The sequence below is a fragment of the Scomber scombrus genome, chromosome 18 (assembly GCF_963691925.1).
Source record: "Scomber scombrus chromosome 18, fScoSco1.1, whole genome shotgun sequence".
Taxonomy (NCBI): Eukaryota; Metazoa; Chordata; class Actinopteri; order Scombriformes; family Scombridae; genus Scomber; species Scomber scombrus.
In genome coordinates, this window is record NC_084987.1 from 26,378,515 (window position 1) to 26,396,973 (window position 18,459).

At 40.7% G+C, this 18,459-nt stretch overlaps 1 protein-coding gene across 2 annotated transcripts in view; it reads right to left on the minus strand.

The window, feature by feature from the left end:
- Positions 1–16,991, minus strand: part of LOC133998902 (potassium voltage-gated channel subfamily C member 1-like) — a 70,797-nt gene extending 53,806 nt beyond the window's left edge. For both annotated transcript variants that reach the window (XM_062437932.1, XM_062437933.1), the window contains exon 1: positions 16,434–16,991. In XM_062437932.1, the coding sequence (XP_062293916.1) occupies positions 16,434–16,976 (543 nt within the window). In that variant the 5' untranslated portion in view covers positions 16,977–16,991. The remainder of the gene's footprint in view (positions 1–16,433) is intronic.
- Between the last annotated feature and the right edge of the window lie 1,468 nt (positions 16,992–18,459).

Consider the following 18,459-nt stretch of genomic DNA (forward strand, 5'->3'; position numbering starts at 1 on the left):
TTATGGACACAATGCGCAAAACTACATATTTGAATGTTATGTGTTTTCTTTTAGAAGGAATAATCAAACATCATTTTAGGCCGATTTTGGCAGCACTATACCCGTGTAAAAGCCCTATTTTTATGTTTGCTCCCAGGCTGTGGCACTACTGCTTTCCCCAATCCCCCTCAGGAGGAATTGTTTAGAAAATCCTAAGATTACACCAATTAAATTCAGCTTACAGAGCTTCTCGTGGTACATAATAAGAATATCTGAACTGCTCTGTTTGTATGTGAGTATAAAGAAAATAATGCAGTCATCAGAATATGAGTTTCCGGTGTCCTTCCAGAAGCCAGATGGCTCTGTGTCAATTCATTATTTAACATTAACAAAATGCCTTTATCATGCTTTTTAATGGCATCCGCTGAATGCTCGTGGCTTGTGATGGGAAACGCCTTCTCCGGTGATTTGTACTTCGGCGATGTGGTGTTTATGGCCGGAGGGATTGTAACGAGTGTGAAAGTGATACTGTTGCTTTGGTCAAACAAGTATGAAAGGTTTCTTCGGGTCAATACGTCCCATGAGAAAGCTCTTCAAATGTCATGTTTGTCATGAATAAATAAAGTCTTAGTGACCGCAGTTTGTGTGTGTGTGTGATGTGGATTTCAGATTGAACATATTTAGCTGCTACAGGACACATATGTGGTTTAAGTTGAGCCTGGCTGTTAAAGCAGAGGTTTACCACATTGCTTCCTTATTATGAGCCTGTTAAAGTCTGTAAGAGTTTTCTCTACTTAGTGCACAGATTTATCCTAAACAAGTCTGCAGGAAACAAAAATGTATGGAGGAATAAGCATATTAAATATCTAATAATGTATATATATTAATAGACATAATGTATATATTAAATAAAAGACTATGGGCTGAATCCGACCAACTGCTACTAAATGATGGGTAAAAAAACACAAGATAAAGCCAAGGTTGGATGAATTCATACACATTGCGATGGCTCGTGTAAATATTCACCATTTTCATTCACCAACAAATTCCAGTCACTTTAACTTTGCTGTTTTTAAAATCTGTGATACTGCCAATAATCAGCGAATGTGAGTCTACCATGACAGCTGGCTTTTAATGTGAAAGGATTGCAGGAAGTGTGGAGTCTGTTGACAGCAGCTTAACAGCTGAACGTTTCTGTTCAAAATGAGAAACTCAGACAGAGGATGTGTTGAGTTTGCATTAAAAACAAATTAAAAGCAGCAGTGGACCAGACAACAGACACTTTTTATTAAGATCAATTCAATAAAACAGGATCTTAAATATGAAAGTGTTTCAAAAACTTAAAGTAGTCATTATGTAGCAAGAATGGCACAGATTACTGCATAGCATTTTTTTTTAAAGCTGTCACTCACTGGTGGTGGTATTTTAATCTCAACCATGTCTCCAAGAAAAAAACGTTCATATATAACTAAACTGTTTACATTCGTTGCATTGACAAATGTAATCAGGCAACACGTTTCCAATGAATGAAGCATTACATTCATATGTTGTTCTGAAGTCAGGGCAGATGGTGAACATATAAGATGCAGGCCCAGGTCTGCATCCTGAGTCCTGTTTGTGTTCAGGTTTAAGCAACAAAAGCACTTTGGTTCATTTTAATGAAAGATTGTGATGTTGTTTAAATTGGCCATTCTCAAACAGTGAGCATCAGAGCACCATCTAGTGGTCCAAAGAAGCAGTGGTACCGCCAAATACCAAATTAAGATTATATATACTTTTTATTTTTTATTTACAAGGCTAAATATAAGGGCTGGGTATTGTTTAAAAAATTATAAAGTGATACTGATACCAATTGAGTACTTCCTTCTGTACCCATTACACATTTTGTGCACTTGCGTGTAGTGTACCAGGCGTGTAGTGTACCAGGCGTGTAGTGTACCAGGTGTGTAGTGTACCAGGCGTGTAGTGTAACAGACGTGTAGTGTACCAGGTGTGTAGTGTAACAGGCATGTAGTGTAACAGGCGTGTAGTGTACCAGGTGTGTAGTGTACCAGGCGTGTAGTGTACCAGGTGTGTAGTGTACCAGGCGTGTAGTGTAACAGGCATGTAGTGTAGCCACTCTTTAGAGCGCTTAGGTGGCATCTTGATTGCTGAACTGTTAAGCGTGCTAACTCAAATTGACCACGACTTCACCACCACAGACAGGTTGTAGCTGCTGTGGCAGTGGGCCAATCACATGTCGCATTAAATCAAAGAAGGCTTGAATTGATTGGCTGAGCAAGTCCATACAAATAGCCATATTTTCTAGCTCTGGGTGCAAAAAGGATAGATTGCAGGTATCGTTTGACAGGAGACATTTCAATGCTACTTGGTATCGATTTATTTCGGTCTGACTGATACCCAGTCTTACTTAATACGCTCAAGAATTTGATGGAAACCTTTGGATTTTGGACCTTCTGCTTCAGAAGTCACGTGTCTGTCCACTGTGATGAAAATGAAATGATGGAGCTATCAACAGACAGCTGCCTGAAGCTTCTGCTCACACAAGCTGACCTTTTCTTCATTCTGCATACTGGCTGTCAGTCAATATCCCTCTCTGTCAAAACGGCCAATCAAATGTCTGTCACCTTTCACCATCACCTCTTCATGTGAGTCAGGATTTTCTATTGTGACGGCCAAAACATCAAAGGCGAGGAACAAACTGAAAGCAACTTTGAATGCTACTCTGCTTGTCAGCCTGTCACCCATCTCACCATAACTTTCCTAGAAGCAAGCCTCTCAAGTGTCTCACTGAGTCTTCATTCTGGACATTACAGCTGTGGCATAACACTTATTGACATGTTGGGTTTTTTTTTTTACTCATTTATTTGGGAAGGTGTCTTCAGGATTTTTTTTTTTAACAATCAGAAGTGGACCTCAGTCTTTTCCTAACCTTAAACAAGTTATGTCAGTGAATAAACATAACCATAAAGAGTTTAATATTACTTTTGCAGATATTGTACAGCAAAACAACTAGTTACTTTGTCTATGTTCAATATCAACATTTATGCAACCTGAATATGTTAATTAACAAGATTTTCTCATTATATTCAACAACATTTTTGCTGTTGAAATTTAGTCATATATGAATGTAATTTCTAGGAAACCAATTTATTTAATCATAATGACATCATGTTTTATTAACTGACATGTTTTTTTTTTTTTATATAAAAAGACTCAACTACAGCTGTCAGATAAATGAAGTGCAGTAAAAAGCACAATATTTTTCTTTGTAATGTAGTAAGGTACAAATATAAAGTAATATACAATCTTATTATTAATGTAAAGTGATATTAATATAAAGTAACAGACGAGTGCTTAACCCTTTCACACATAGTGGTCACTACAGTGGACAGCTATTCAAAAGCTCTTTTCTTATATGCATGGATTTTGATGGCATAGTTGCACTTCAGCCACCACAGTGGACACTAGTGCCTCATCTCATACACTACTTTAGTTGATTTATGTTAGTATAATACTGAGTTATCATAATTCATGCATGAAAGGGATAAAAAAAAAAACCATAAGCAACAAGAAAGAAGTGCAACAATCAACAAGGGCTAAAAAAGTGTTGAGTTGTTCACAGTGAGGTACTTGAGGTACATTTTGCTGGATTTGTACTTGTAATAGAGTACTTTTACAGGGTAATGTTGCAACTTCTAGTTAAATTAAGGATCTGAAAAGAAAGATTAAAAAAAACATTACCAAACCAATTTACAATACGTTATATCATCACAAACACAGTAAACTTAGGGTCTTTGGGGCCCCTGAAGGTCTGGGGAGGTCCATCTCATCAGGTAAGATGATGACAGTGCTGAAAAACATTTCATCTTTCTTCTTTCAGACAGAACCCCACTATTTATGACAGATGAGATGAAGTAATACTTTCCATGAAATTGTGCTGCAATACCTAAACAAGCTACATCTCAAACTGAACCTGAAAATGCAGTCTGTACACTATTTCATCACTTCAGCGCTGCACGACGTCTGCTATTTGCCACCATTTGAAAGTGCCAACAAACAACTAGCAGCCCTCTCAAATTAAAACTGCGTACTTAGGTTGATTCAGCACTTCTTCACCTCGAGCAAAGCATCTATTTCAGTGTCGCCGATCGGTGCCAGTGCCCAATATTAGCCACTTCAGCGCTGGACAGCACTACGGGGGGGGGTGTGGGGGGGGGGCAAACAGCACATGTAAAGCATTTCATTTTTCATAGGACAGCTCTGTTAGCTGAAACCTACACCTCACATCAGCTCTCTCAGCAGTGGACAGCTCAGAGGCTCAGCACACTGACAGGATTCATGCACTGTGGGCACTAAAACAAAATCAGGCTTTCATCCAGGTTTCTGTGCAAGCTGACCACACACACACACACACACACACACACACACACACACACACACACACACACACACACACACACACACACACACAGCAAAATGATCTTCAATTTTGCTTATAACATAAATACTAAAACATTTTAAAAAAATCTGTCTGGGACTTCTTCAATTAGGTTGCTAACGTGTTGCATTTTGGGGAATCCCTCAAGGAGCCTATAGAGGCACTTTTATTTTTTGTGTACTTACGCTTACTTATATACTAAGAAAAACATATCCTGCCTGAAAAGATTAAAATACTATGTCAAAATTCAGTTTTCTGTAAAAGTACTATATCTCACACGTAACTATGGCTACATAAGTCAAACTACTGACTTGGTATATCAAATTTGATGATAAATGATAGGACAGTAAAGTCAGCTTCAAATAAAAAACCCATTTACACCTGACATACAAGATCTGTATCTACATATACATATCTAGATTAGAATAACGCATGTATATCAGTGATATAAAATGATCTTCAAATGACAATATCGTTTATCGTGGTTATTTTTGAGACAATATATCGTCCAACAAAAGTCGTTCTCGTGACAGGACTATTGAGAGGTCACCTAATTAGGCCTCTTCCTGCTAGCTTAAGCTGCACAGCAAAAGTCCCACATAGGAGCAATAATTAACCTGCCAAACTAATTTAAGATACAATATCAGAATTTAAATAAAGGGAATACTTATTAATAAGGCCTGGGATTAGATGTCATTGTATCGTCTAACAGGGCCTCTCTTTCTGACAGTAGAATCAGGATGCATTGAAAATTCCAGAAAATTTGCAACCATTTTCGCAGTGATTCTTCATGTGTGTGGAGGCTTGAAAGGTTCAGGGTTAGAACTTATTTTCATTATTGATTCATCCGATTAATTGATTAATTGAGACAGTGGGGACAAAATTGCCACTTGCAACCTCCCATAGCCTTTCAGAAGTCCAAACACCTAAAGATGTTCAGTGTATAATGTAATGTGATGAGGAAGAGCAGCAAATCATTGCATTTGAGAGGCTGGAGAGAGAATGTTGTGCATTTCACACTATTTTGCTGGAAAAAAACAACAAATAAACAATTGCCAATTATATTTAAATTATTTTTTAATATTTTTTAAAGTATACTGAAACCTTACTCACTATTTTTCAGAGCAGCAACATGATAAATCAATAAAATAAATTGCCAACTATTTTGGTAATTGCTGAATTGTTTTGAGTGATTTTTTAAGAAGAAAATTCCCAATATTTTCTGGTATTTTTCTGGAATATTTTCTGGTCTTCTATGACAGTAAATTAAATATCTTTGGTTTGAAGACTGTTGGTTGGGAATAAATAAAACATTTGGTCACACTGAGCTTCAGTTCACCATTTTATTACATTTTATGGACCAAATAATTATTAGAATAATCAACAGATGAATCAATAATGAAAATATTTTTTAAATGCATTGAAAGTATGTTAATATGTGTGTGTTCACAGCTGCACAAGCCAGTAGATTTCTTGTATTTGGTCTCACACCTCCAGGCTGGCTGTAACTGAGCTAATCCTCAGGGCTGCTTTTGTTGTCAGCGCGTCCATTCTGCTGCACAGCTGTGACAAATCAAAGTGTGTTTGAGCGTGCATGTGTCCGAGCATGTGTATGTGTATGATGGAGTCCCCATGTGTTGCTGCGTTTTGTTGTATGCTAACAGGCACCTTAAGCAGAGCATATGGCGTTATTAGCTATAATGGGGCTACAAGGATATGGTGTAGCGCACAGAACAGCTGCTGCCAACTTTTCCTCAGATTTTCTTGTATTGTACAAGATGACAAGAGAGGGAATCTTGATTGATTTCAGTTTGTTTTGGTCTCTGAGGAGAGACAAGTACCAAGTCCAAAAGACATGTGAAAAGTAACCTCTTGTGGCTGTATGAATGATGACTCTTTCTCTCTCTGGACACTAGAGGGCGATATTAAAATCCTGTTTTGTTTTTTTAACTATGACTACGATTTTTCCTGAACCTCAACCAAACAGTGATATTACCATCAACTTAAGAAATGAGCCAAACAAGTAGCAGGTCAGAAGATGTTTACATGAGTCATTTACGGAACTTATTTTATCGTTTAGATATGAGAACATACAAACTATCCAGCCCATACACACTGCAATGCTCCAAAGAATCTAGCCAGTATCCTGGATCTTACGTTCATGTTGGACAAATCTTCACAATTTACGTTCCAGTGCCACTTACAGCTACTACAAACACTTATTTTCATTATCAATTAATGTGTAGATTTTTTCCTCAATTAACCGATTAGTTGTCTAGATTTTGTTGATTAACTCTACGCCAGAAAATGGTGAAAAATATCAATCACTGTTTTTTCACACAAGATGTAACATAAAATGGCTCGTTTTGTCCCAACCAACAGTCCACAACTCAAAGATATTCTGTGTACGGTCATAGAGGACTAGAAGAAAAGTGAAAATATTCACTATTGAGAAGCTGGAACCAAAAAATGTTAACATTTATTATTCAAAAATGACTCAAAACGATTCAAATCAACAATCAAAATAGATGATGATTAATTATCTCTTGATCATTTTATGTATTAATCAACTCATTTTGCAGTTCTACAGCCAATGCAGGTAAAATAGTTTTATGTATAGCCAGCCAGTGAGCATGTGGAGGTTTGGGTGGTGGATGGAGGTGTACCACAAGAAAAAAATGCATTTAATGTCAGCTTTTTAAAACTGTAATGAAGATCTTTTTCAAACATCAATGAAGTGTTTCAGTTGCCTAACCCTAGTAAGATCTTAACTAGTTTGTTTGTTTACCATGACCACAGCCTTTTTCTAAGCTTAACTATATTGTACCTGCCATATGCAGATATTGTAGAAATAAAGTTGGCATTGGATATTGAATCAACAGAATGGTCTCATTATTAGTTCTGCTTGGGTAACACACTTGCTAAATCCATGCCTTTAGTGATGACGTAACCTAATCAAATTAATCAACTTTGCTTGCATTCACTTCTTTCAATGACAAGATGGGAAGAATGCTCATAAACAAGAACATAAATAAGGAGATGGATACATTCTCATAAACTATCTCTCTGACATTTAAAGGATGAATCGAATGATTTCACACTGAAACCAACAATGAACTGATTTACTCAAAGGTATTGTGTGTGTATCCAAAGCCTGGTACATCTTATTGCACTTACACCACCCTGTTGCCAGAAATACTAGAAAACCAAATGTAGATTCATCCGCAGCTGAAAATAGTCCCCAACAAATGCATTGTTTCCTCCTGTTTGAGGTACACTCATAAAAAACTACAGTGATCAGGTGTTTTAGGAAATTACTGAGCCCTTTTTAAAAATGTAACTATATACTGAATAAAAACCATAGACGTGTTTTTCAAAATTTCCTCAGTAGGAACCAATGAGCTTGAAGGTGAGAGCCACAGACAAGCTAGAGAAGTCACAAAATATTAAGAGACTGACTAACACATATTTGTGGGGGGGTTTCGGTAAACATGGGGGATTCAATCAGTGACGAGTTAAGTGTGTTCACATGTAGCCAGTATGGTAGAAAAATCAACTGCATCTCTCACCTCCTTCTCACACACACACACACACACACACACACACACACACACACACACTGCGCAGTACGTCACAGCAGATCATTCTGCAGTAATCTGCTGCATGTGTGAGTGCACTGTACGTATGGAGGCTGGGGGCTTATTACACATGCTATTTTATATGCTCAATTAGCTGCTTCTGAGCAAGTGTGTGCCCGTGTGTGTGTATTTGTTGACCCCTAGTGAGGCGAAAGGACAGCGGAGATCACTCGGAGGTTAAACACTTTAATACTTGACATGTCATCAAATATTGTATGGGCTCCCTCTTTCTCTCTCTCTCTACCCTCTCCTCTTACGGTCACCCTTCTCTCTCCCTCTCTCTTCCTCTCACTCTCTCTCTCTCTCTCTCTGCTGCGATGGGCGACACACGGAGAAAGAAAGCTCTGTCGCAGCATTATCCTGAAAAGCACAGAGGGGGAAGGGACCCTGGTGGATATATTGCCTATAGCGCAACGAAACCTCCAGAGAGGGAGGGGGGGTTGGGGGGTGGATGGTGGGAAAGCTTTTAAAAACAGGAGGAAAAAGATTGAAAAATGGCAGGAAAGAAAGTGAAAAAAGATGTAAAGGTCCCAAACAAAAAACTGCATGAGAGACAATTAAAATGTGTGTGATTAAATATCATCATCTGGTTGTGGTTGTTTTGCTGTAGAGGTATTATAAGATCCTGCAGTGATGTTACCAGCACCACGCTCTGTCCTGAAGGTCAGAAGTAATGTAGCTGCTCCACAAATAACACCAGCAAACTCTTTTTTTTGGGGTGAATCTGTTAACAAATGGGGGCAGTTTGCACCCACTGACTACCTGTCTCACCTTTGCTCTTCAGGGTTGGGTACCTTTCACATTTGCACTGATACCAGCACTAGTGCCTGTTTTTTTCAGTACTTAAATCTTTCTTTCTTAACAAAGTAATATGTCTCTGTGATAACAAATTAATACATTGTTATTACAGAGAGACCATTTGTAAACATAGTCTCATACATAGGTTACGTAGGATTTGCATGCTAGGCTAACAGTCCCTTAGCTCACGTCTGTGTTGTAGCTACACAGTTGGAGGAAGGATGTTAGCTTTTGCACCAAGCAAGGAGAAACGCTAACATGGAATTTAGGAAGCAAAAACCAACTACAGACTCGGGATTGAGGAAAATGTCACCAGCGACCCCAAAATGTTTGTCTTAAATGTTTTTATGCCTAGAGGAATGCTATCTAAATTTCTTTATTTTGTTGTTGCCGTAGATTCTTTGGGTATATCTATAGCATGCCGTATTTGCGCCAAAGATGACAACACACAGTTTTGTGACTTCTGGAAAAGGAGTCGTTTATTCTGTGTGAAAAAAGAGACTGACAAGACACACCCATAATCCATCTTTTATAGGCAAAGTTACATATGCCAAAAGACATCACCGGTTACAGATGTTTCCTGTTTTTTAGCCCACACGTCTAGTATGCGCACTGCCTTATCTCACCCATCATGCCTAGCTTCCGAATCTGTCCTTGATTTTCTTCAATCCCACGCTACGCCTGCATGATATCCTGCTCTTAGGTGTATCTCTGCATGCACTCATTGTTCTTTAACTTTCCACGAGAATTTAACCTTTGCAACACCATATAATCCCCCCCCCCTCTGTCGGTCTTCATACCCACAATTAACCAACCATTGTACATGAGGGTGAAAACCCAGTCATCTGACCTTAATGACAACAAAGGTACCACCACTACTACTAGCTTAGCTTAGTTTAGCATAAAGACTGGCGGGAAAACGGCAATTGTACCAACTCCTCTAAAGCTCAATAATTAAAAGAGAAATACCAATGCTGAGACAAGAGAATTACACGTATGGGATTGTGAACATACTTAAACGTGTGGTTACTTTTGTGTGGTTGGCTAGAATCCTATATAAACATAGTGTTAGCATGCTAGGCTAACAGTCAGCGGTGTGACATTGTATCCCTGCTGCGACGTCTTTCAGAACACGCGTGAGAAAACTGACATCTATCTCATGTCTGTGTTGTAGCTAGCATAGTTAGCTTAGCTTAGCATAAAGACTGGAAGCAGGAATACGCTAACTGTACAAACTCCTCCACAGCTAGCTAATTAAAAGAGAAATACCAATGCCAAGACAGGAGAATTACATGTATGTGGCTGTTTATAGGAGTTTTTATAGGACTTTCATGTCCACACCATGATCCATCATTATTATTGTTAGCTACAGCCGTACAAACAGCAACATTAGCTAACATTTAATTAAATGCTCCACTGATCTTGTTCACTGAAAAGAGCTGGATTAGAGAAAAGTTTGCTAGTTTATAAACCAAAACAAAGAACTAAAAGAAGCTAAAGCTACCAGTGTTATCTGAGGTTAGCTAAAGAGTTAGTGATAATTCTCTTGTAACTAGGAGCGACTCTTTTAACATTTCAGTCATTTTATTCATTACTGTTAGTATAGTATTGGTTAGTACAAATGAGTGTATCCACCACAACGCTGACATCCTTTAATGGGCTCTACTAGCTCAGTTTTTAAATGTGTGTCTAGCTTAATAGAAATGTTCTTTAATCAGATTATTTTACATGAAACTAGCTGCCTCAGCTGTCAGTATGAATGCATTCATATGCTAACAGCAATGAGAAGTACATTCTCTGCCTAGCAGTGTGGTGGCAGTTAAAGGACGGGATGTATGACATCATCACTTGATAATGGTGAACCCAGATAACTTCCAAAAACAGCTCAAACCAAAGCCTCTGAAAATAAGGTCAAAATGACATTAATAGTACCACAATGGACTTTGCTGTGTGCGGCTGTACAGTTAAGTGTGTGTAAGTGTGTGTGTGTGTGTGTGTGTGTTTGCCACTCTGTCGGTATTTGTTTCTCTCCTTCAGGGACTGGGAATTGCCATCACACCCCGCGCTGTGTGAAAAGGAAAGAGAGGTAGAGAGGAGGAATGTGTGCGTGTGCGTGTGTGTGTGCGCGCGCGTGTCTGTGTGTGTGTGTGGGAAGGGTTTTGCTTACAAAGGAACACCATTCAGCTGAGACGTCCGCCTGAATGAGACGAGCTGAGACGTACGACCTGATCGATAAACGGATACGAGCATCCCAGCCTGCCGAGCTCAGCAAAAAAAAATAAAAAGATGGAAAAAAGGGGTGTGTGTGGACCTGAAAACGAAGGGGTGCAGAAAGTGACCCCCCCACCACCACCATTCTTTTCTTCTTCTTCTACTACTGTTTCTTCTAAATTCACCCCCCCCCCCAACAGCCAAAAACAGCTCCCATCCTCTCACCCCCTCCCCTCTCTTTCTCTCTCTCTCTCTCTCTCTCCCTCTCTCTCAGTGTCTCCCTCTCCTTCTCTGCAGCAGACTAGAGTGCAGTCAGCTACTACAGGGACTGCAGTGTTACGCTATAGCACAAGCAGAGAGAACCAGAGGAGGAGGGGAGGGGAGGGATAGATGGAGGGAGAGGACGCGGTGGTGGTGGTGGGGTAGGGGTGTGGGGGGTGGGGAGCGGGGGTCTGAATAGCGATAATAAGCAATCCAGCACTCAGCTCTGAAATCGTGGTAATAAAGCAGCCCGAGCTGTCAGTGGCGATGACGGGGAGGAGAGGGGAAAGGAGGAAGGGGGGGGACTGTGCAGACTGTATAGCAGAAGAGACGAGAGGAAGAAAAAAAAGGAAAGATGCTGTGCTTTTGTGAGGACGTTACACACGATGCAAGTGATCCTGTCCTTGATTTTCACAATCGCTCTCACTCTCCGAACATTCCCCCCTTCTTTAGTCTTCGGTGGAGATGTTTGGCAGGGACGAGCAGCTTCACCCGCCGAGCTAATCAGCTAAAAACCGAGCCGGGCTGCCTGACCTCGGCCTACCTGAGCTCTGCTGCTGCTGCTGCTGCTGTTGCTGCACCGCCCCCCCCCCCCCCCTCCCACCCTTTCCAACCTATCTTTATGTCACCGCGCTGGCACCGAAACTATTGACTGCAACACTTTCAAAGTCACCTCAGCAGTCATACTGATGCTCCCTCTACACCCTCTCCACCCCCCCCCCCCCACCTTGACACACCCGCAGCTCAATTTGTCTTTTTTTTTTTACTGTCACCCCCCCCCAATTCACTCCTTCGATCGGATCGTTCAGCTGCCATTTCATTTTCTGACTTGTCAGATTTTATGCGTGGACGGATGCGGGAAGCAGGGCTTTCTGGTCAAAGAGCGTCCACGTTAATAAGCTAAAACACAAGATGCAGCTATGCCATGAAGACGTGGTCCAAACTCATTCTGAGACCTTCTTTTTTTATTATTCTTTATCATTTGGAACCAAGCAGTGGTTCTCAACCTGTTTCAAGTACTGTCCTACCCCCTGGTGATAGTCTGACAAGGACCCACTGGCATCTACTGGCACTTCCATCTGTACATATAATTAGTACGAAGACACATTCACTGAACTACACAGCCAGCCAGTGGTGGAATCTTCACTTTAGCTGTTAGAAAATGGAATTGCATCATTTTCCCTGCAAGCTTCCTTCACTGATGAGCTGTTTTTATGTTAGGATTCACATGATCCACACACTGAGTTTCTACCTGGTTACATAAATGGCAAACTACTTCCAAATGTTTGCATTAGATGGACATTATAAGGGGAGATCTTCCTATTTCTATTTGTGCTGGCCTGGAAGAAACTCTCCCAGAATGCACATCTGGTCCAAAAGTTATACTTGAATGAATTTTGAATTAAACATTAACATGTTTTATATTTTCAGTTACGACCTCACCCACTCACCAACCACCAACTTCCCTACATTTAATGGAATAGATCCACATATGTGCCGATATTTTTAAATGTTTTAACTTTATGCAGATGACATTTTCTGTGTATTGTGTCTATTCCGTGTATAACTCAAGTTTTTGGTTGTTGATTCAATTATTAAATTCCCAGTGAATTTACTATGTCAGTGCACTGATGTCATTTTATACAGTAAAGTTTATTGTTAAACAGTCAAATGTGTTTGATAACCACATTTGAGGGATCATTACATAAAATGTGCATTTCTATTTATGTATATGTAAGATTATTGATCAATACATCAATATTGGAATTGTTTTATTCCCTAATATCTGTATTGGCATTGTCTCCAAAAATCCAGTGTCAGGCCTTAGTTTTAATGTATAATTCTAGTCCAATAGTCTCGTAACGTATCGGCACACATTTTTGAGCAACTGTGACCTGATGTGGATTTCTTCTGACTTAAGTTGTCAATATGTTTCATGAGAAGTGTTTGTCGGATAGTCAAATAGCTTCAGACTTTTCCCGACGTTGGATTTCCGTAACTCTCCAAAATGGACGATCTGACATTCACGGCCACTTCGTGCAGCAGTGATTGGCCAGCTGTGTGGTGGCGAGAAAGCCACCGGGGTTTTTTTTTGACTGCTCTCACAAGCTCATTTTTGTCACTTGTGAACAACCAAATGCAACAGTATGAATGTTCTCCAGGAGGGACCGTCTAAAAATGTGCACTGTTGTACCTGTATTCAGGTTCATCTAAAGGTAATAAAGAAAGACTCCGAATTTCACAACATGTCTAAAGAAATCAGTCAAACAAAACTAGATATTCTATGTGCATATTTATTTTTAAATGTCTCAATCCAGTGTAAAACCACCACAAACCACAAGAACTACTGAACCTTCTGTAGAGTAATATTACCTGAGTGTGAGTGTGTGTATGTGTATGTGTGTATCTGTGTATGTATTTGCATTTGCATTTGCTGGTGTGTATTTATTCCTCCCTTCAATACAGGTGCACACTGTTTGTGCTTGTGCCTCAGTGTATATGTGTGTGCGTGTGTGTGTGTGCGCGCGTGCGTGCGTGCGTGTGTGCAGCATGTGTGTCTCCATCCTAGAGTCACAGAGAGCGACTGAGTCAATATGCTGTCTCTTTGCGTATAGCAGAGTCCACAGAAAACACACCTCAACACACAATGATCAGGTCAGCACTGGCCTCTGGCTCTACGAACGGCCATAGATTTTTAGAGACAATTAAGCAGGAGGGAGGCAGAGGGTGAGAGGTGGAGGACTGACCGCATGGGGAGGTAAAAGAAGAGGTAAACAAAGTAAGATGGAGTACATAAGGAGAGGTGAGAGAAACTGAGCAAGATGGTAAAACACAGGGAAACTGAGAAAAGTGTCCAAATCCAAGGACTTAACATGTGGATTCTTTAAGCAGAATCGTGAATTCAAGTTCTACTTCCTGTACAGAGAAAAGTTATATCTCAATCCAGAGAAATGTCCACAATAAGTAGGTATGTGTGTGATCACAGGAAGTCCAAAGGGACTAACAGGCTGAAAAGCAACCCTGTCTTCTTAAAAAAACTGCTTATATACTGCTAAATGTTTTCTCTCCCCTTAAAATGATGTTTAGTTATTGCTACATGTTTTTCGTCTCCATAAAATTCTGTTTCTTTACAGTACTTTTTTATGGAGGAAACATTTCCAACACAAAGTACATTCAAGGAGACCCAGAGACCAGGTTTGAGTCCTGAGTGACTACAGAAACTACAGAAACATTTTAGTTAGAAAAGTATCATATGTTTGGTTATATATCAAATTTTTTTTTTTACTATTTTTTTTATTGTCTAAACAATTTTTTTAACTAGTTCAAAGAGTCATTTTCACCTAAGCTTCACCTGCTTTGAGTTACATGAACATAACTATAAAAACATGAATCATGCTTTCATTTCAGGGAAAACCAATCAATCATGTTGGCAGTAAACATTTAACACATCATTTCAGGACATTTGATATTCCAATATAGTAGTATATAAATGTAACTTTTAGGGGGCAGGGTTAGGTTAGGGTATGGTTGGTTAAAGTCCTCCTTCAGTCAAACATGTAACTTCTTGTTCTTTCTCTTCTCTGTGCAGAATGATGCATGTGCAGAGTGTGTTTTCACATTCAACTGCAGAGGGAGGGAAACCTTTTATGTGCTCATCTTAAATCTCAGTTTAACATCTACAACACGTACAAGTATTATTTGTGACATCACAACGAGTTTGGAGCCAATGGTGGTCCTGTGAAACTTATACAAGAGTTATGTGGACATTTGAAGCCGACATTGAACTGAGAAATGAAAGTGAAGCAGGAGACATCTTGTGTATCCAACAGTTTGTCTTTTGAAAATGATTTTTTTTATTCATAGATTCTGATTTTTTTTAATGAGGGTAAAGTAATAGATGTAATGAGGTCGTTTAACTTTCTTTATCAGACCTAACTGAGTATTTTTCTGTGGTAAACATGTGTAGAGGAGATCTTTATGGATATAGGGAAAGAAGGGAATATTATCTGTTGCTGCATGTCCACATCCACACCCTAAAGGACAAACCTCATCCTGCATTCATACTGGACATAAATTATGAACCATCCAGTATGAAAGTAATCTGAGGGATACTGGCCTGTGCGCTGTCCACTCCATATTTGAGCTTTATTGGATAATTCAAGATATTCCTTCTTTGTTGCAAACACACCACTGTCACATGTGTGCCTCTGGTGCTGTAAAGCAATGAAGATAATTTCGTATCTAATTAAACCAAACTACATGCACATACATCACTTGCCAGCACTCCTAACTTACATGAGTAAATATGACTGCATTCATGTGCACATATGCGTGCGTACCCTCATAGATTATGTGTGAGGCTCCTGCTGTTTGCAAGATTTTTTTATTTTTGCTTCATCATTAACATGTTAGATATGAAAGGACCACTCACCATCCTTTGGATTTTCACTGTCACTGACTTGGTGATTAATTGTTGTTGATTGTTGGACCATAGAGTCATTTACACTGAATGTGGACTGAATCCCAAATTGGGGTAATTCCTAATTAAATCATGTTAAGACTGTGCAGTGTTTTGCTGGGGTAAAAATTCCCAGCACACATATAGACACTGGAGAGAGAGAGAAAGAGAGAGAGAGAGAGAGAGAGAGAGAGAGAGAGAGAGAGAGAGAGAGAGAGAGAGAGAGAGAGAGAGAGTGATGCGCACTGTCATCAATGGAAAAGATTTAGGGCAGAGAACATGATAATTAAGTGGAGGAGAGGAGAGATAACCAAAACCAAATGCGCCAAAATAAAGAGAGAGGGAAAATAGGTAGGAAGAGAGGGACAAATGAAACATAATGCATCCTTTATCTCCACTGAAAGTCTGATTTCATGATGTCATCTATTTTTTGTTTACTTCTTGAAGAGCACTGCAGTCAACTTGACACCGATCCATTCCTCCAAAAACAGTGTGGGGGGTTACTTTGCGCGCAACGATGCGCAGCGGCAAAACAGTGGCAAATGTGGGTATGTGTTAACGCACGCGCCAAAGAAAGAAAGAAAGAAAGATGTGCAATGCGCAAAAAATTCTGTAGTCTAGAATGGACACTTGTCCAGTCACTCACCCGGGCGTATTTGGAGGAGTAGGGGTCCTCGAACAGTGCCCACATAAAGGGCCGCCACACATCCCACCGCGTCGACTTGCGGCCATCCTCCTGCATGCACAGCCGCTTCAGGTCGCCGTCCGCCCCGCCGGTGAGCGCCGGGTCATCCTCGGGTGCGTCCGGCTCGGGGGTCTCGAAGCTGTCCAGGGCTTCCTCTGCGTCGCGATGCTGCCGGTAGTTCATCCAGCAGCACGCCTCCACGTCTGTCTCATCGATGCCCCAGAAGGCGAGCTCCTCCTCGAAGAGCGGTCCGCACACATCATTGGGGCAGTGGAGCTTGCCAGTGCGGTAGTAGTTTAGGATGAAAGCGAAAGTGGCCGGGTGGCGATCGAAGAAGAACTCGTCGGACTTGGGGTCGTAGTCGAAGTTGCTGTAAGCATCGGGCTCTGTCAGCCAAGATAAGCGCGTTCCCGGCAGCGTCTTCAGGGTGCTCCGGTAGGTTTCGTGTCGGATCCCGCCGCAGTTTATCACGATCTTCTCGCTATCTGACGCCGAGCAAGTCATGGCTGCGTTGGAGCATGCTTCGGTCGGTGCGCCCGACTGGTGCTGCTACTGCGGCTACTGCCCTTCCCCATCCACCACCGGTCCCCGCTCTGTAGGCTTCTGTTATACCGTCCCGGCAAGGAGTCACTGAGCCAACTGAGAGGAGGAGGAGAGAGGAGGAGAGCAAGGAGGAGTCTGCATATTTGTGTGATGGAGAAGAGAGAGAGAGGGAGGGAGAGAGGGAGAGAGAGAGAGAGGGAGAGAGAGAGAGAGAGAGAGAGAGAGAGAATATGTGGGATGCGGATTTTATGAATCAATACATCAGCTCACTGAATGACTGACTGACTGATTGACTGACTGATTGAGTTCGTATTATCGGATCATTTGAAGTTATTAAAGTCAAAAACTGCGATGGCTGCTAACAAAATGTATTCTGCTCTTTTGGCTCTCCAGTACTACTGAACGTGCTGCTGATAACAATATTGAACAGAACTGCAAAGAAATAAGATTTATTGGAATGAGAGGCAGCGAGAGATAGAAACTACATGCTTCTGATTTTCACTGCAAATACTGCAGTTCACTGTTCATTCATCTGCTGCTATAACAACCACTAGTCTTCTGGTTGCAGGCTTTCCAGCAGATGTTAGAACCTGTTCGCTGCCATTTACTTAGAAGAGCATTAGTGAGGAAATGCAAATGTAGGTGATAATGTCTGGATCGCAGTCTGTAGTCAAGTTCATCCCCAAGGTGTGAGGTCAGGGCTCTGCAGGCCAGTCAGGTTCTTCCACACCAAGCTGAGAAAGGTATTTCTATTATGGAGCTGGTTTCATGGGAAAGGGACCAACACAAACTACTGTTCCTCCAGTAGAACTAAGGAGTCCAAACCAGGAAAAACACCCCCAGACTACAAGTACAATTAATGTTGACCAAAGGAGGTCCAAGCCAAAGGACATGGGGCCGCAGACCTTCACCAGAACACACATTTTTATGTAGGGTTCGTCTATAAAAAAGAGTTATTATGCTCTCATCTTGTATATAACAAATATGCACATTTGAAATGATTTAAATTAACACAAACTAAATGCCACACTGTGAACCCCACACTTAAGGGCCCCAGACTGTCCTGGGTGATAAGCTTGCCTTCATATCATTCATCTGCCTGCATTTCACTGCCTTCCTGGTTCCTCTCCAACTGGGTGTCTTTGTAGTTTCAATGCAACGGCTGGTACAAATGGAGATAACGGTGCACACTTCCATTCTCTCCTCAGGGTAATTTATGGCGTTGTACTTGTTCACACAAAAAGTGACATAAGTAGTTGTGTGAAGAATAAAAAAAAAAGGTGCTGGTATAGGATTCATCCAGCATTTACAGTGCAGAGCCTACAGAGGCCTTTCGAGGCATTCTGCTGACTCGGCACATATATCAAAGAAAACTGACTGATACGAATATTTTGAATTCTTATTGGAACCAGTGGCTCCAACTGTGATAGCACACAGTCATTTC